The 20,224-nt window shown below is 33.5% G+C and overlaps 1 protein-coding gene across 1 annotated transcript; it reads left to right on the top strand.

The window, feature by feature from the left end:
* The first annotated feature begins 1,704 nt into the window (after positions 1-1,704).
* Positions 1,705-19,901, top strand: Anxa1 (annexin A1). Its single transcript, XM_027940073.2, has 13 exons — positions 1,705-1,855; positions 8,009-8,088; positions 8,174-8,282; positions 8,805-8,899; positions 9,728-9,841; positions 10,277-10,367; positions 12,361-12,440; positions 13,100-13,156; positions 14,680-14,773; positions 15,611-15,706; positions 16,755-16,813; positions 18,288-18,410; positions 19,555-19,901. The coding sequence occupies exons 2-13, from the start codon at positions 8,023-8,025 to the stop codon at positions 19,609-19,611; spliced, it is 1,041 nt and encodes a 346-aa protein (XP_027795874.1). The 5' UTR covers positions 1,705-1,855; positions 8,009-8,022; the 3' UTR covers positions 19,612-19,901.
* Positions 19,902-20,224: the final 323 nt, after the last annotated feature.

Below are 20,224 nucleotides of genomic sequence, written 5' to 3'. Positions count from 1 at the left end.
ATTCACAGCAATATTACTCCAGGATTAGTGAATTTCTTTTCCTTTACGTTTGGGAGTTTCCCTTGCCTTTAGAGCCACAGCTGGAAGTTAATTTTGGAAAAATGTTCCTTAAACTTTCTTTTTCCAAATTCTACCACAAGTACTATGTTTATTGTTGCTATTTTGGGTTTGACAACACATTTCAAATCTGAACATGTAAAGCAATTCCCTTGGTTCATGCTGCTGGTATCAACAAAAACAAAATAAGATGGCATGTCTTTTAGATTGCTATATTTTACTTAAAAATGCATGGACTTTTTTCTTAATTTCACAAGAGTGTCATTATGCAAGTATGAGCCAACATTTCCAAGACCAAAGTTAGAAATGCAAACACAAATAGAAAAAAGAAAAGAAAAGAAACCATATTTTACATAATTATCTTTTCCCTTCTCAGCTGACAATGTAAATATACTATTAGGAAGCTAGTGTACCTCTGTCAAGATCAATTTGCAAAGCTATCAATCAAATTAATTAGCATCTAATTAATTAATTTTTATATTTAGCACATAACAATGTGATAGGTACCAAAATACAGATAGATATTTTTTTTCCAATATTCAAATTAGATGACCATCTGACTGTAGGCTATATTGACTTCATTGAAATTGGCATTGTGTTCTAAATATTGCCAAATCTTACAAAGGTATTCTCATTGTTTTTTCTTGCCTGACCTACATAATTACCTGTGATATCTATGAGGAAAGAGGAAAAAGAACAAAGCACTAAAATGCAAAATAAACGGAACCATGTGTGAGGCAGCTCACATTTGTGCATAGTTTTATGGAAACATCATACATTATTTTGTGAGGTTTAATAAAGAATTAAAAATGAATCACTCTTGAGGTTACGGGAACAAATTACCCTTCCTTACGTCAGGTGGGAAACTTCTTATGATACCTGCTCTGTGATAGTGGCTACTCCATTAATCCTTTGAATGTGCAGTTTTAGTTCAACTACTTTCCAGTGTCAAGGATCTATTTGTATCAAAGTTTATAGATGAATGATTTTCTTCAAAAGAATTAATATAGATAGGCCTTGCTCTAATGCTAATGTTTTTATTGAATGTTATAATATTCAAATTTTTAATTTTAACTCTGTTCAAAATTTGGAACCCCTCTGGATTTTTTAAAAAAATATTTCTTACAGGTACAAAAAGAATTTTATTTTGAAGGCAGAAAAAATGATGGTGAGATATGAACAGAAAATTACTCATCCCTGAATAATGTTAAAATTTACAAATGTATTTTTTTTGCAATTGTCACAAGAATTCTTGTGGTTAGGCAGCATTGGTATTATTACTCCTATATACAAAAGTAGTAACAAGTTCAAGGAAATTAAATATGTCCAAAGGGTCACATAGTAATAGGTAATGGAGCTGGAATTCAAACCCTTTTCTTTCTTTGATTTTTTTGGTTTTCAAGTTAATGTACAATCTATTTAATTTAAAAGTGTGCCAATATTTGGCATTAGGATTCGAGCAGACAGCACTGCATACTTGAAACTGTATCGCATTCTTTCCCATCTGGGGGAAAAAAATGTGCAAAAGGAAGAAGGGAGGAAAAAAATCTGTCCTTCCGTTTCTTCTTACTGTCAGCTGAGTTGGTTTAGTGAGTAGTTTTGCAAGAGTCGTTTCACTTTGTTTTTGGACAAAGCTGAGTCTGTACTTCAAACAAAAGGAAGCCAATTACTAACTTCTGGTTGCTAGGTGTGGCCTCCGTTCAAATCCTATAAAATCAGAAGTACAAGGCTCCACTTCTAGACTGCAACCTTCAGAGAAGAGCCTCTCTTTCATTCTTTAGAAGAAGGTAGAAAAAAGGTAAGTCTTGATTTTGCCTTTAGATAGCTTGGGTTGTTTTGAAAACTTTTCCAACACCAGTAAAAACTCTTTAGATTTTTCTTTGTGTTTTTCTAAGGAGTTTGATGAACTTGACTGTTATTGCTTCTATAGAATTTGTGGCTAGTTGCATTAGTATGCTTTAATAAATCTGTAAAATCACATTGGATATTTATGTATATTTTAAGAATCGCAAATTGGAATGTTTATTTTATTTAAGGAACATTTTCAAAAATATGTTAAGTTTTCTTCCTGTACTGTTGTTGAGTTACCATGGAAAAGAAGGAAAGAATGTGCTTGGCCTGTGCCAGCCTGGAAAGATTGTGTTTTTCCTTCCTTCCTCCTTGGATCCCCTGTCTCCAGGAGCTGTGTGTGTGTTACATGTAAATCATGCTGGAGGGGGTACTTGGTGGGGGGGTGGTCAGAGAAACAGGGGTGTCACTGATAGGTTACAAGGAACTATTAAGTTTCATAATTTATTTTTCTCTTTTGTAAGGCAAACTAAAGAGACCTCAGAGCGGTAATTGTGCTCTTTGCAATTAACGTTTTAAAATTAATGTTATGTTTACTCATATAGTTTAAGAAGGCCCACTTATTACTCATTTCATTTAAACAGGGTGTGGTCACATTCTTTTCCCTGGAGTCTCTGTGTCATGGACAGGCTTTTCCAGTGCTGGTTTGAAAACCTAAGGGAAAGGAAATATTTCCTGGGTGGTGTCAGATAAGTCATCCCATGGGAATGCCAGAGGGGCCTTCAAAAAGCTCTTCTAGCTTAGCAGTATCTTGACTGTTGAATGAGCTACTGGTCACAGAACTCCTTAGGAAAACACAAAGCAAGTCTTGAGAGCTTTGCTATGTGAGAGATTATGAATCATAACCTTACAAATGTTCCTTCAAGGATTTTTCTTTTAAACATTTTAAATGTTAATTAAATGCCTTGATTTCTAATTTTTAATGTTAGCTAATTAAGAAAGATGTGCTTTTTCTTGCTTTGGTTGTGCCTAAAATTATGTAGACACTTTGAAAAAGCAATGTTCTCCTATGTCTGCAGAAAAGTATTTTGGTAGCTGTAAGAGAAGGCATGTTATAAATGATTCAAATATGGAAAAATACTGGTTTCATAACTCTGAAATGATCTCTTACCCAGAAGTTATGTTACCGCCCTAGCCCCAGGCATCCACATCTGGCAGACACCCAACATATGATTGATGTTGGCAAAATAATAACAACACTATTAGGGAACCAGCTAGAGTTTCAAGCTTATTAAGTACTTTTTCAATCAAAACATCTGCAAAGTTGATTTCAGTACATGATACTAGCTATCTAAACTGATTGTTCTTAATTCTCTCTAGAACCATTAATTTGTGACTTATTTAACATCAAAGCAAAGTGAATGGGCCTATTACATTTAGTGATAAGCTATAAATTGTTTTGAAGTAAACTACTTCCTTTTCCTTTGAGTTCTGACAGATATTTATCATGAAGATCATGATAGATCCAATAGTAGCCTTCCTTCATCAGGCTAACTTTCTTCACCTCCAACCACTCAAGGTGAAATTTAAGATTGGTACTTCGGAGCTGTAATGGTTTTTAGATACTATTCATTCCAAGATTTATATTTTATCAATTAAAATCATCTGGAGAAGTTTGATATTTCCTTGGGGTCAAATTGCTAATAGAATAGAGGAAAGGGATCTAAAGTGAGGGAGGAGGGGAGCAGGAGGAACTACTAGGAAAAGAAATCTACCAAGATATACTACATCCATGTATGAATATACCAGAGTGAATCCTGCTTATATATATGTATATAATAATGTACTAATTAAAATAATGATGAAGATATTATTATTAATAATAACAGAAGGAAAATCAATATAGTAAAACAAGTGGATGGGGGAGAGGGAAAACTCAGCAAATTATGTTATATACAAATTTGGACTTGAGATAATGAATTCCACTTTTACGTATAATTAAAATGCACCAGTAATAAATAAGTAAAAATGAAGAAAATCCAATTAAGGCCAGGAGTACTTTAGTTTTTAAGTTGCTATTCTATAGATGTGGATAGATGATGATTAAACCGGTATAGATCTTTTCTAAAATCCTAGCAATGATGCATTATTTATTAATTCAATAATAGTTACAAACATACTAAATACCAGGCATTTTTCCAGGGTTAGGATGTACATAATGAATGATATATTTGCTCTGCTCTCATGGAATGCTTCTGGGGGCTATAAATGAGTCGTCAGAAAGGGGTAAGAGCACAATAGTTGAGCTACTGCAGAGATGAAGACAGTATGCTTTGGGAGAGCACAGAAGGTCAATCCAGTGCTGAGGACTCAATGAAGGCTTGGTGTAGGATGTGATGGGTCCTCTATGCTAAGTCCTCACTTAGAAGTAAGCAGTTAGTTAGGTGAATGGAAGAGGGTGTGCAGGAGAAAGCACATTTCAGGCAATGGAAACTCCCTATTCAAAAAGCTAGAAGTAAAACATCTATAAACTTACATTTCATAAATTGGTTCCTCAGAATCAGGCCATTGTATAGTTTAATTGTCTTCTTCTCAAGAATAGCAATGGTAAGGATTTATAAAATACATAGTCAAGGAAAAAAAATGTACTAGGCCAAAGCATTTAAAAATAAACTCCCTAGTGCTGCTATGAAATCTGCTATAGTCTCCATGGTTTGATTGTTAATGAATGTGATTTTTAAGTGTGAGTTATTAAAAATAATATTGTCCTTGATATTATTGTCTTTTGGTCACTAATTTTTAAAGCATGTAACACGTAGAAGTCAGAAGGCATGGATTTGTGTCACAATTCTGGCCACTACTAGCTACAACACTGACTGAAAATCACTCTCTTTTTTTCCTAGACAGAAAATGAGATTATGATGATAAAGTTGTTCCAAACAAGAGGCGATGCTACTGGCATTGCAGAATTCTGATAGTTCTTGCATGTAACCAAGACAAATCATGAAGATATCTCCTCCAGGGACACTCTCTTGTGTCAAATAAATTGCTCAAGCCTGTTATCTTTTGTATGTTGTGTTATGCAGTTAACATAGTAATATCACTGTTGTAACCAGGAAGTTATGGTAAACCACAGAACAAAGCTTCCTCTGTCACAAATTCTGGAAGTTGCCTTTCATAAGGCTGATAAGGATAGAAAAATGATGGGGACTCTCTTAGGACACACAAATATACAAAAATATTCTAACCTTTAAAAAGCTACATATTTAATCCATAGATAAAGTGAGATTGGTATATAGTGCTTGTTCATCAGTCAGAAGAAATGTGGAACATTATTAATTTTCTTGTAGGTCAGCCCTATGTACAAATAGCTAATTTCACCCCAAAATAGCTGATGCTCATCATGGAGATAAACTTGGTTTGAAACTCACTGGTAGCTAATTGAAATACATATTAACCTAAAATACCTAGTAGAATAGGATCTTAAAAATCTAGTCAAGTTTTAAACATATTATTAAAAAAGAAAACCTATTTTGAACTCTTAAGTTTAAGGTGGTTTTCATACACAGTGTAAAGTAATGAATAGGCAGAGGGATTTAGTAATAAAATTGGGCCAAAATTTTGTTTTGCTGTGGTATTTGTAAGGTGTGCTATGGTTATGAAAAAATTCTGTTAATACATGAAATTTGATGAGGGCACTAAACTAGCAGACTATGGTAAAATATGTTTCCTTTAGAACAGTTTCTTACATCCTACCATCATCTTGTGTCTAAGCTTTTCTAAGAGCTAGAAGATGTTATTTGACAGACTCAACTTTCATTTCCCTCCCTGGACTGTCTTGAGGGTGATTCCATTCTCATGATTTTCTCTCCTAGACTATGTTTCTAGGCCAAGAGTCCAGACTAAAATGTAGGCACTCAGAAGTTACAAGTCACAAAGCTCTCTTGTCTAAGGACACTCATGTCAAATAAATTATTCAACTCCCTTATTGTTATTTTGTGTTATGTAATTAATACAGCAATATCATTATTTTCCTAGACTTTCTCAGTATTTTTAATGGATGTACTTTTAGTAGCACATTTGCAAATATTCTTATTTCTGCTTTGCTCTCTTTAGGAATTTTTCTTCTCTAGTTGAAAAGAATAGAATTATTGAACATGTTTTTATAAGTAATAGAAAAAAAAACTTTGCCAAGTGACCAATTATATTACTTTTTTGAGGATTCTACTTTATTAAAGGTTTGAGTGAGATGATGAAAAAGAAATTCTGAATATTTGAAATTTTACTAGAATTGCTATGCAATGTAGGATGTGCCAATTAAACAGTTTGCATTTGAAATTTCATGTGGCAACAGCAATTGCACCAGATTAGACTATAATGGGAAGTAAAATCTTGTGCAAAACTGCACATCATGACTTTACCATAGGAAAACAGCTAAATTTATGGGTTGCTGGAGAGAAGAAAATGCATTAACTGAATGCACAATATACTGGTTTTTCACACAGATGACAAAATAGTAATTTGAACAATCCCCATGATAATTAAGTGGCAGTTGTTTCTGTTTTGGATATTATTTCCCTCCGGTATTTAATCTCATTACTTGGAAGTGCAGTCATTTTTCAGCAGGTGTGGATTGAAATACTTTGTCTGAACATGCTGTTAAGGAATCAGGTTATGAGTTTAACTCCTCCTGAGTCAATTCACTTCATATCATGAATTTAAAACTGCAGAGATTATTTTTTCAACCTCCTTCACAAGAATCCATGAGAGTAGTCTCCAAAGTGATATAACAAAAGGGTGTGGAAAGAGATATCAGGGTAGATTTTCAGTATGAACTTCTAAAATACAGCTCCAGAGAAAAAGGATCATTGATGGCATTTTTTTTGTGTGTGTGTGTACATGAAGAAAACAGAAGACACATTAATTTTTAACATGCATAAAGTTTTAAAAATACATATGCTCCATTAAGTAAAAATATTATCACAACAGAACAATTTAAGAAATTTTATTTAAGATAAAGTTTGACATCAGGGCATGCATGCTGCAATTTCACTCCAGTGCTTCTTGTTAGAAAAAAATATTGGTACAAAATAATCCATGTCCAGCTGTGTGTGTGTGTGTGTGTGTGTGTGTGTGTACATGCATGCGTGCATATGTGTTGAGGAAAAAAACACATGTCTAATACTTAGTTCAGATAGAAGGAAATGTGAAGATAGCAATTACTATAAGTAGTGAAACCATTTTTCACCCAGAAATGGAAGAAGAAAGTGGATGATTTGGGAAGAAATACATGGATTTTTGAGTAAAATGAGTTTTAAGTAAACCACACCTGCAGATTGTTACAGAATATTGACCTCAGGCTGGGGATGTGGCTCAAACAGTAGCGTGCTCGCTTGGCTTGTGTGCGTCCCAGGTTCGATCCTCAGCACCACATACAAATAACGATGTTGTGTCCGCCGATAACTAAAAAAAAAAATTAAAAAAAAATTCTCTCCCTCTCTCACTCTCTTTAAAAAAAAAAAAAAGAATATTGACCTCACAAATGTAAAACTTATGCTTTTTCTCTAAGCATCCCGTGGTACAGGCCCTAATTCATCTCACACAAATTCTCTAATAACCTACTAAGTGATCTCCAATCTTCCAACTTGTCCCTGTCTTAGTCATTCTCCATGACCTGCAATGAAGTTTCTTTCTGAAATATAAATGAAATTGTGCCACTTTGTTTTTACAAACGTATCATTTCCTTAATGCTCTGGACATACATTTGAACTTCTTTGTTTCAGCTTCTGTCAACATTTTTCGCCCCAGCAAACTTTTTTCAGCTTTCCAAATAAGATCAACTTCTCTGTTTTATTCTCTTCTACTTTCTGACAGATTAATCTTGACTCATTTCGTAAAAGGCTTTGCTCAGCCAGCACTTGTTCTAAGAAGGTTAGGATTAAATATACCAAGAAAGAGTTCAGTTTCTGAGTGGAGGCTATGAGTTTCTTTTTTAGAGTTAGACCATTTAAAATACCTACACTTCATATTTATTATGCCCCTAAATAAAATCCCAGCAAGTAAGAACCAGGTAACTTTATAATGCTATGTCTTGGGTATGTAGGGGGAGTGTTTGTGTGTGGTGGGTTTGTTTCATAAAGACATCTACCCATTTTCTTTCCAGACACTTCTTTGAAAATGGCAATGGTATCAGAATTCCTCAAGCAGGCCTGGTTTATTGACAACCAAGAGCAGGAATATGTTGTAAGTACAATGACTTAGTTACCATTTTCAAATGGAATTAACACAAGTAAATGGACATTAATGTATGCCTCTATCTCCACCATAGCAAACTGTGAAATCATCCAAAGGTGGTCCTGGGTCAGCCGTAAGCCCCTATCCTAGCTTCAATCCTTCCTCGGATGTTGAAGCTTTGCACAAAGCCATCATGGCTAAAGGTGAGTGTGTCTCCTGAGGACAGCTGCTCCCCAGAACTCCAGAGTGACTTTCCATTGGCTGTTGAATAATAGACCTGAGAGACTGGAAAGAGAATTTCATTTGAAGATAAAAGTTTTCTTTGTTGAATGAAGATATATTTCCTTTCTTGTTACTTTGAAAAATGTGGTATAATCAATGGAATAAATGCTATAACAGGTATCCACAGAACCCATTTCAAGCAGATACTCAATCCTGAAATCACCATTCTGATCACTTTTAGGGTTTAAACTGGGACCAAACCCTGTGACACTGAGGTCCAGGGACAATTAATTGGAGTTTCATTTTTTATTCAAATGAATGAAATGCCATCCTAAATGCTTTAGCTTGATAGTAGTGTAGCATTTATTTCTTGGGATGACATAATTTATATTTTTTGGTTCGTTTAGAACCTCACTTGGAGCAACTTGAAAATGAATCATTTTATGTTAGTTGTTGATTATGAGGAAAATTGATTTTAAAGCCTAGAGTCTCTTTATTTCCAGGTGTGGATGAAGCAACCATTATTGACATTCTGACTAAGAGAAACAATGCTCAGCGTCAACAAATCAAAGCTGCATACCTCCAGGAAAAGGGAAAGGTAGGTTTGAAGTTTGATTTGGGTTTTATTTATGCATAATCGTAGATTCTGAAGCACACTTACCTAGTTCTTCAAGTTTCTAGCTATCGTTCTCCCGTTATATCTGAGACTGGCATTGCAGTATTTATTCATCCATTTCATTACAATTGATTCAAGTTTAGCAAATTAGTTGGTTTCATATGCTGGTCATCTTTGTGTAAGTTCTTTGCAGAAGTGATGTTCTATATTAGAGATAAGTCTTCAATCTGAACATAACAAATATTAAAATTAATATAGGTGACAAAGAATATATTTTGATTGAAGTGCATCTTCTGCTAAATTTAAAATGAGTTGAAATTTAAAGTTTGTATATATTTATTTTAGAAGTAAGCTTTGTATCTTCTACAGAAAATATGGATATAATTTTTTTTTTAAATTGGTGCCATTAGAAAGCTGTATATCATTGATGTTCAATGATAGTACTTATCTGAGCAGCACAAAGCTCAATGCTTGGAAAACTTCATATCATGTTTTAAAAGTATTCTTACTACTATTTTCTGTTGATAACACAGATTTCTGTTCTTTGAACTGTGTGATTTCTTTTCTGTATTAAGATTGAGAACCCTATTCTCTAAGAAATTAAAAATAGATTCAGTAAATTTCATCTAATCTCTCTAGATCTAAAAAATGAAGATGACATTCCTAAATATCTGTCATGCTTGTCAAGGTGAAGGGAAGGAACTCTAAAAGATGGCTGTGTTTAGGAAATTCTAGCAAGATGACCTAAAATCAAGTATCAGCACATTGCTATATAAGCTAGCACCTAACTTCTTCTAAACTTTCTTATAGCCCCTGGATGAAATTCTGAAGAAAGCCCTTACAGGTCACCTGGAAGAAGTTGTTTTAGCTCTGCTGAAAACTCCAGCCCAATTTGATGCAGATGAGCTCCGTGCTGCCATGAAGGTAACCCTCCTGATTAGGCAAAACTCCTTTCTTAGGACAGTAAATAGAGCAAGTCTGCTTATTCCTAGCATCACTTCTTCAATATCTAGTACAGTGTATGTCAATCAGTGGGAGCTCAGTGAATTAGTAAATCAATAATTCAATAAATATAAATTAGTAGAGAAAAAATAAATGTTGGCACTAATATCCTTCTTGAACATGATCTAAATCAAATATCTGCATTTTTATGTCTTTACCTGAAATATTGGTTTTTAAACCCAATTTGTTTTAGAGGCATACAGTAAATAGAATTTATCATAATTATTAAAAATTACAGGTGAAATTGACATGATTAAATTCAAACAACTTAAATTCAAATTAAATTAAAAAAAATCTGGTTGATCCTCCTGAATCCAGATTTGTATATGTTTTTCCTTTTCTCTTCTTTCAATTCAGGGACTTGGGACTGATGAAGACACTCTGATTGAAATTTTGGCATCAAGAAATAACAGAGAAATAAGAGAAATTAACAGAGTCTACAGAGATGGTAAGTTGTAGTGTCCAACAGTCCAAGTGTGCTCCTGGGAAAGGAATTCTGATACACTATCTTAAAATTAAATGCAGATGTTGGTTGTGCAGGCTTTGGAAAGCCTACCTATTAAAATGTGTCTTTACTGTTTTACACATGTCTACTAAAAGCATACATTGTTATCAGGCAGCATTCAATGTGCTAGAGTGCTGATATCCCAGGTCCCAGGTCACATGGGGCTGGCATTTAATAGAAAATATCCATCCAGAACTAATAGGCTCAAGTTATTAGGATGGAGACCTTAATTCAGAGCATTGTGTTCTGAGAGTTATTTCATGAAAATGGTCCAGTGTTATTTTTTTTAATTTTGAGAAGAGTATGTAATAAAACATCTTCAAAAATATTGTTCACCTGTCTTTGACAAGGAAAAGAATTAGGTACTTTTAATTCTATGTTGGAAACCTTAACTTTACCATTATGAACATAAATGATTCCCATACTCTTTATCTCAATTAGATTCATGGTATAGAGAGACCAACCATGACTCATTTTACCTATTCAGTGAAATATCTCATTTAAATGACATGCTCCCCACTAATAAGAGGATACCCACATATCAATTACTATATTCCTTTTCTTTCCCCAAACCAATACATGACTCCCTCCATTTGATATCTTCCTCCCTTGTTCTCATAACAAGCCCTGAAAGCCCAAAAGTTCTTATATGTTGTTTTTAGAACAATATAATAAAAGTATGAAAGCAAGAAGATTTTAACTTAATTTTTGAAATGTTTATGTCATTACAGATGTTTACCTTATATCTATCTATCAGTGATAATAACCAAAAGGGACATTGTTATTAATTTTTGTTTGATAAAGCATATTTCATAAAGGTAAACATCCATATTTCTCCATTATGATGAAGATTAGTCCATTGATAGCTTATTAAATTGCTCTGTTTCTAGTCAATTACAAATTCAGCTATTTTTTTTTCTATTACAGCATGATTTTATACACTTAATGAGTGTATATTGACAGGTTAAAATATCTCTATACACATACATACATCATTAAGCTCTATTGCATACAAGATAGTTACACTTTTTAAAGTAAATAAATAATTTATGCTGAAGTGTGTATTTTTGTTTTATTCTTTTAAATACCTGCTCTATTCACTATATTGCTTAATTCTGGCATACTTTTATTTCAGAATTATTTGGTAAATATGTACTTAAGCAAATTATTCTTGTTAGAAAAAACTTTTTGACTCTGGGTTTTCATTCACAGTGTTGTTCAGATTGCTTCCAATGCCCTACAGGAAATAATTTATTTATTTGTTGTCATTAACTATACATGACAGTAGAATGCATTTTGACTCATTGTACATAAATGGAGCATAACTTTTCACTTCTCTGATTTGTACACAATGCAGTCATGCCTTTCGTGCAGTCCTACACATACATAGAGTAATAATGTCCATCTCTTTCCACCAGCTTTCTCACCTTCACCCCCCCTCCCTTCCCATCATTCCTCTCTGCCCAATGCAAAATTCCTCCATTCTTCCCTTGTTCACTCCCCCACACCATTATGTTTCAGCATTCACTTATCAGAGAAAACATTTGGCCTTTGTTTTTGTGGGATTGGCTTACTTTGCTTAGCATGATATTTTCCAGCTCTATCCATTTACCTGCAAATGCCATAATTTCATTCTTTTTTAAGACTGAGTAATATTTCATTGTGTCTATAAACCATAGTTTCTTTATCCATGCATCTATTGAAGGGCATCTAGGTTGGTTAGGAAATCAATTTCATTATCTAAAATTTCACCTGTTCTAATTTCTCAAATTTTATTCAAAAATGATAATAATTTGAAATATGTTTCATAAGTCAATGGACATTGTGGCAATTATAAGTTGTAAGCAAATACAGACATGTCAGATATGGTTATTCTATTATTAGCACCATTGTTTTTCAATAGCTTACTAAAAAACCTATTTTTCTTGTTTCTTAGAACTGAAAAGAGATCTAGCCAAAGACATCACCTCGGACACATCTGGAGACTTTAGGAATGCTTTGCTTTCTCTTGCTAAGGTATAACACATACTTTGGGAAATTCCTCTGCTCTTTCATGAACAGTAAAATCTGATATTTGAACCCTCTCTAGAAATAAGTAATTAACTATTTTTCTTTATTTTCTTTTTTTAATTAATACTATTTTAATCGATAAATCATATTGCATTTATGGGTACATTGTGATGTTTTACATATGTATACATGTGGGATTACTAAATCAAGCTAAATAGTATACTCATTACCTTGATTAACTGTCCTTTTTTATGGTGAAACATTTGAAATTTACTCTCTTAGTTACTTAGAAATATACACTATATTAAATCATTGACTATGGTCACCTTGCTGTGCAATAGATCCCCAAACTTATGCTTCCGGTCTGAAACTTAGTACTCCTGGGTCAATATCTTCCCTTCCCCCTGACTCTGGTAACCATCTACTCTCCACTTCTGTGAGTTCAGCTTTTTAAAATTCCACGTCTAACTGAGGTCATCTTTCTGTGCCTGGCTTATTTCACTTAGTATAGTGCCCCTCACTTTCATCCATGTTTTCACAAAAGACAAGATTCTCTTTTGACTCTCTTTTCTCAAAAATTATGTGTCCGAGTTCAAGGGAATTAAGTAAATCATGTGATTATTTAAAGCTTATGATAGAATGAGCCTTTTTTTTTTTCTTTTTAGGGTGACAGATGTGAAGATTTGGGTGTGAACGAAGACTTGGCTGATACAGATGCCAGGGTAAGCAAAAGCTCAGAAAATATTGCTTCAGTAGGTCTTCTTACACTGCACAGGTCACCCTGTGTGACATCAGGGTTCAGATCTGCTGAGAAGCCAGTGGTTCCTTAACATTCCTTCCCTGAATGAGATACAGCTTCCTAGTTCAAGAGTGAAAATATGGTCTTTAAGTTTTCAATGGATCTCATACAGCCAGAGAGGATTAAAAGAGAACAATGAGAATTTTTGTTTGTTTGTTTTCCAAGAATTGCTTTTTTGAGAACAATTCTAAATTTTCATTTTATCAAGTATAAGAAAGGGAAGAAAAAATTTTAAGTTCAAGATATAAAACAGTAAGCACATCTAACATTCTTTTAACAGTGATTATGAAATGGTTTACAGATGCAAATTTATATTCTAAAATTTTTGCAGTGATATTATAAATACAATTTAAATTATAATATCAAAGTTATATCATTGAAAACATACTATTGCATACCATTCAATGAAGTTACCATTATTTATGCAGTAAACCATTGTTGATGTTAGAAAAAAGCAGAACATTTCAGATCTGGAATTTCCATTTAAAAGAACAATTATTTGCATTATGCTTTCCCAACACAATGAGTCATTAAGGAAAAAAAAAAACTTATTTGTCCACCCACATCAACATATTGTACCAGTACATTATCTTGCAATAGGCACTAATTAACTTTTTGTTTAATTAAATACATACATAGCAGATCATTTTGCTTGAAAAGTTCAAAATAACTTTTTATTGAAAGTTCGATTGTTTAAACAGAAATTTTACAAGCATATAAAAGAACAAGAGTGAGCACTTGAATAATTGCCCATGATAAAAATTATTCTTGTTTGCTTGTGACATCTCTGAATACGTTTTCCATTTTAAGACTCTCAGGGCACTTAGATGTATATTTATAGAGGCTACATGGATTAGTGTGACCCAGGAGGATGATAGTAATTAACATTTCAAAGTTAACAGAGCATACTTATGACAATAGGGCAGGGGATTATCTATTTCATTTACAAAAGATGAAAATTTGTGGTTTAGTAAAGTTAAATTATTTGCCTAAGATTATATAGCCTTTAAATTTCAGAGTCAGCATTTGAATCTTAGAAATTGTAATATCAAAACACCTGATCTAGCTTATGGTTAATTTATTGATTTACAAGTACCATTTAATGATAATTACTTTGAATAGTAGAGTAAGAATCTTTTAAAGAGAGTTACTTGAAGAGGTCTTGATGTGCAGCATAATCTTAAGGCAATATAATTCTGCAAACATGTGTTCTGCAAATATATTCTTGTCTCTAGGGTTTACATGGGACCTTGAGAGAGTTAGTGGCAGACATGACAAACAAAATAGGTCCCTGTCATTGAGGAATGTGCAGTCTTCTTCTGGCATCCTCTCATTGTATTGAACACAGAGCAACTGTCTAGAAAAGCTTTGGGGAAATTTTACCATCCTGATGGACAGAACATTTTGGCAGATAATCAAGTGTTTATCTTTTGTGTTTCTTGACAGGCCTTATATGAAGCAGGTGAAAGGAGAAAGGGGACAGATTTGAATGTGTTCAATACCATTCTTACCTCAAGAAGCTATCCCCATCTTCGTAGAGGTAACAAGAAAAATATTTTTGTGGTATCAGTTCATGGAAAATGGAATTTTTTTTCACTGAGGACATATAGAGCAGGGAAAGAGAAAAGTCTTATTCAGGTCCCTCCTATATCATATGGTACAGTGCTCCTGACCCAGTAGAGCTATTTGCCCATTTTTACAATGTATTGGAAATACATTTTACATCTTTGGCACGCAGAACATTGTTTATTTTCACAGTTTCTATTCTCCCCAAAGATTTGGCTTAGATATGACAAAAAATACCCATATAATGGAACAAAACATACCAAAACACTTGGGGGTAAATGAAGAAAAGATTACACAGGTATTACAGAAAACAAAAGTTAAAGCAAAACCAAATATAGCTCAAAAAGACTTCTGGCCTTTGAGCACAAGACTTGCTCTGAGCCCAACAGTAGCCAAGGCAAGAGTAATGCCATGATGCCTATCTAAAGCTCATTATCTTATAATAACACATTGATTTCTAATGCTAAACAAGAGAAAATCACCATGCAGATCTTTATATGGGGGAACATCCATTTGCTTTGGCACATAATTCTGCTGTAGTAAATGTTATAGTTGCCATCATGAATCATTTCTAATAACTGTTAACACTTGCAAACTTTTCCCCAAATATACAGGAGCACCAAAATGGCCACATGGGTTACATTCCTAGGAGGAGATGAAGTATTCATATTATGCTGATTTGTTTGAATAGTTTTTAAAGTGTGGCTGGAGTTTAGCCAACCCTAGAATTTCCTTGAATCAGTTACCCTGATTTTGCTAGACTTTTTTAAAGGATGATTTGTATGTACCTTAATTTAAATTTAATGTTCAGTTTTTCAGAAATATACCAAATACAGCAAACATGACATGAACAAAGTCCTGGACCTGGAGCTGAAGGGTGACATTGAGAAGTGCCTTACAGCCATTGGTATGTAGTCCTGGGCTTCAAAGAAATTTCTAACTAGGAACTGTGTTTTTAATGTTGCCTAATATGTCAAACAAACCAACAAAGCACCAACCTTCAGAGGTGATACATCCATGTTTCAGATGGAGGCTATTTGTAAGACTGACAAAGAAGTATGATAATCTTCTTAATAGCAACAGATACTATTTCCCTTTTCAAAAACATGGAGAAGTAGAATGTACTTATCAAATACCTACTTATGCCAAGCGGTACACTAAGATGGACACACTGCTGCACAGTCAAGAATGGTCAACAAAGGCATGGGATTTGGAATTAGATAAATGTATATTCAAATTCTATTCTGCCATTTGTTAGTTGTACGGTCTTGGTCAAGCCTAGCAGAATCTGATTTAGCAGTTTGAAGTTGGCTTCTGAAAATTTGAGTGTTTAAAAGGTCTTCTAGATTATTGAGATGACCATCAGAGTAAAAGAATCTGTATCTCAAGAAGTGCTGCTCAAATATTACCTTGCTTATGGTTGAATACCCTGGGAATTGTGTTAACATGCAGATCCTGATTCAGTAGGTTCTGCATTTCTAACAAGCCTCTGGTAGACAGGAGTAGGTCCATGGATCTCCCTTGGAATAGCAAATAAAGAAAACTCCACAAATAGACCTGTGCTAGTATTTTGTTTGAGCAGCTTCTTTATATTTAAAGCTTGTTGTATTGCAGGACTTTAAAAAATGTTCTTATTACAAATGATTCAAATACTTACTTGTATGACCTTAAATACTCGCTTGTTTCCCTGTGTGCACTGAGAGTTTATTTGGGATAGCTGTAACTCTTGAAGTTGCAGTTGGGATGAATTAAATATAATTAGGAAATAGTTGATATTTTCAGGACCACCATCTGGAGAGTTACAATATCTTTATTTAAGGTGAATGTCTCATATTGGGATGGGAAAGAACTAGTGGTAGATGGAAACCTATTGGCAAAACTCTCTATTCCTGTTTCTTTCATATGCATCTTTCTTCTGTGATGAATATATCAACTAAAACTCATCTCTCTTGCAGTGAAGTGTGCCACAAGCAAACCAGCTTTCTTTGCTGAGAAGCTTCATCTGGCCATGAAGGTACCATCCACTCATATGCTTTGCTTAGAGAATAAATGTATTTGCAGTATAGAAAACCTAATATTGTTTGAAAATTGGAGTTAATATCTTCTCATTGAAGAGAATCTTTTTTCTATTCAATGCAAGAGAAAATCTACTACTTTATTTGTGTTAGATTTGGTGCATTTTTAAAAATACATGGATGTGGTTGTAATGGCAGCTTGTAAGTGATTTATGGCTGACTTGTGACTTGCAAAACTTGAGACACCAAGGGAAGGGTGATATACCTTCCCTTTTAATGTGTGATTTTAGTAGCCTACTTCCACTAAAGTTGTGTGTTTTATAACCTTCCATTTTCTTTTCATTTATCTTTTTTATTATGCTGTCTTTTATGCCATGAATTAATAGTGAATCTTTTAAAATGTCATTCCATGGTTACAGAAGTAGAAGGTATTACTAAGATGAATTTGAGATACTTAAACCTATATCACTTTAACTTTACCGTCTAACATGCACAGTATTATACAGGATACCACCTCTATATTTTCATTTTGAGTTCTCAAATGAATAGTTATGAAGTTATCTTTGTTTACTCTTTGTACTAAAAAATGAGGAGGTCTTCAGAGAAATATAGGGGCAGGGGGTTTCTAACCATTCAAATACTACTAAGGAATCCTGGGAGATGGTAGAAACATTAGGCATGCCTAACACAAAATGACAAGTACTGGTATAGGGTACTTAGCACATTTGCTGTCACCATGCCTGCCACTGTCAGTGTGGTATTTAGATGGGTAATGATGACTACTTGGCATTAAGGGAGAGAAAAAAGGGACATGTGCCCCAGACTTCAGAAACCACGTAGGCTTGCTGTCAGCTAACCTAAGACCTGAACCTGAGTATACATGAGCCAGGTAAGGACAAGGGTGGATGATAAGGGGGACAAAGCAAGGGTGGTCCAAGAAGAGGAAACAGCACGTCCTTAAGCTTGAAAGCAGACAGTAGCACAACCCTTTTCAGGTGGTAAATATCATCAGAGTGACGGTGCACAGTGGAAGAGGTTGTGCAGTCAAGCAGGATATTGTAAGGCTGATAAAATGATTAGTTTTCATCCTGAGAGCAACAGGAGACTGATGAAGTATTTTAACTAGATGAGTTAGATTATCTAAGTCACAATTTTGTAAAAATGCTCTTTATTTGCAATTGTTGGATGGTTCATATATAGGAAAGACTGACTGGTAGAAGGCCAGTTAGGAGGTTGAAAAGCTTTAATCAGGCAGCTGGTTTCTTTTAATTTCATTACCACTTGTCTGGGTACCCCCGTGTGTGTGTGTGTGTGTGTGTGTGTGTTTGTGGTGTAAGAATAGGGAGGTAGTTTCTCCATAGAGATTATATGAAAAGATAAAAAGGTATTCACTTTTAAATCCCTCTTTAATGAGAGTTCCTTCTGAATACAAGAAATGACACAATTTTATTTATTTATTTATTTTTTGTATAGGGTGCTGGAACCCGTCATAAGACGTTGATCAGAGTTATGGTCTCCCGTTCTGAAATCGACATGAATGAAATCAAAGCATACTATCAGAAGATGTATGGTATCTCTCTGTGCCAAGCCATTCTGGTATGTAGTGCTTTTTATAGTCTCACCTCCTCAAATGAAATTTCTTTTAGGAACATCTTCAAAAGAAGAACTGACTAAATACATAACTAAATCTGTACAAAACTTAAAATTTTATTTTCTGAGATAAGGAAAATTATTTGCCTGTTATTTAAGTAACTGATTTTTTTTTCACATTTCTTTCTTGTATTAGCTCTAGATTTACATTAACATTTTGTCTAGCATTTATAGGTTCATAGTGTGACTGGAAGAGGTTTTTATGTTTCTTCAAATAGAAGTATTCAAATATCATTGTAATAACTTATTTTATTTTTTAAATGACAAAAACAAAAAAAGAGATAACTCATTGTATCCATAAATTTCATATATAAGATTAATTCAATATATCTAGGTGAATACTTTGTCAATAAACTTTCACTGGCAAAATCTACTCACTAGTAATGGAGAACTAGTACATTTTTCAATTTAAATCATGAAAATGTTTGCTTGCTCTTGCATAAATATTCAAAATATTTCAGAATTTTTACTAGCATAGACATCATGTTTTATTTTGCAATTAAAATCTGTCAGAAGATAAAAGGCTTATTATTAAAAATATTTTAATTAATTTTATCATGGTAAAATGTATGAAATATATGTTAAAGTTATCTCATTTGGATGTTGAAATATAAGACAGAAAGAAAAGTCAATGATTTTGAACATATTGAAAGATTGATAGCTATTTAAATTAACACTGTTATTTGTATCCAATAACTAAAAACTACAAATACAAAGTGAGTTATTCTGGTGAGTGAATCAAAATATTTTTCTCATATATATGAGGTTATATTTGTAATACTTTATTCAATCCCATATAATGTATTTTACCCTTAGATAAAAATGGCTCTAACATATAACATAATTAACTCAGGGAAGTTTATAATTTGAATCTTGAAAGCCCTTGCTTTTTGTACAACAATCCACACTTACCAGATTTTGGCTGTACATATTATTTAATTATACAAACAATATTTTGATTATAGATCCCAGATCACTGATGTACTGCAATGTATGATATAGTCTGTAAATATGCAATTTTTCTACAATTAAAAATATATTGTTTAAGATTTTGCATAGCACTAAGGGTACACTATTTTTTAATCAACAGGATGAAACCAAGGGAGATTATGAAAAAATCCTGGTGGCCCTTTGTGGAGGAAACTAAACAATCCATTGATGTTCTCAAGCCTTCTCATCAGAAGATTGCTGAATTATAGCTTTTCATTCTGTAACAGGGTTAACTAGGAAGGTTTGCTCAGTGGGATTACAGTCTTGCTACCTACTTTCTGAAATATATAGCCTATAAGTCATTTTTATATCACAACTCTGTATAGTAGAGAGAAACTTTTTTTAAAAAAAAATGTTTACCTTAAACCCTAAAACCCCATAAACAAGTTGTTCTGGTAACTACCTGAGAAAGGTACAAGTAGTTGAAAATAAAGTGTTACAAGACAATTGGTGTCATTGGCTCTTTATTCTGATTTTCTTTTATGTGTAATGCAGAGATTTAATTTGGTATCAAGGGACTGGAGCCTGAATGCTAATTGACAATTATTTAATGAAATCATTTTCATATGCTAAATTGAAGAAAATATTAATGGAGTTGGAAAATGAACTCCTTAACATTTTGTCATCTGAGTATAGATTACCAAGAGGCTGTCTGGATTTCTATTGCACCAACATTATAATTGACATCTGCAATATTTCATGGAGTAGTATAAAAATGAAATGGCAACACCAACAAAAAGTTTCTCATGTTTGTTTATTGGCAATTGCAT

Source organism: Marmota flaviventris, chromosome 13, assembly GCF_047511675.1.
Source record: "Marmota flaviventris isolate mMarFla1 chromosome 13, mMarFla1.hap1, whole genome shotgun sequence".
NCBI lineage: Eukaryota > Metazoa > Chordata > Mammalia > Rodentia > Sciuridae > Marmota > Marmota flaviventris.
Note: the sequence above shows the minus strand (reverse complement) of the source record. Positions and strands in the feature narration are given on the sequence as shown.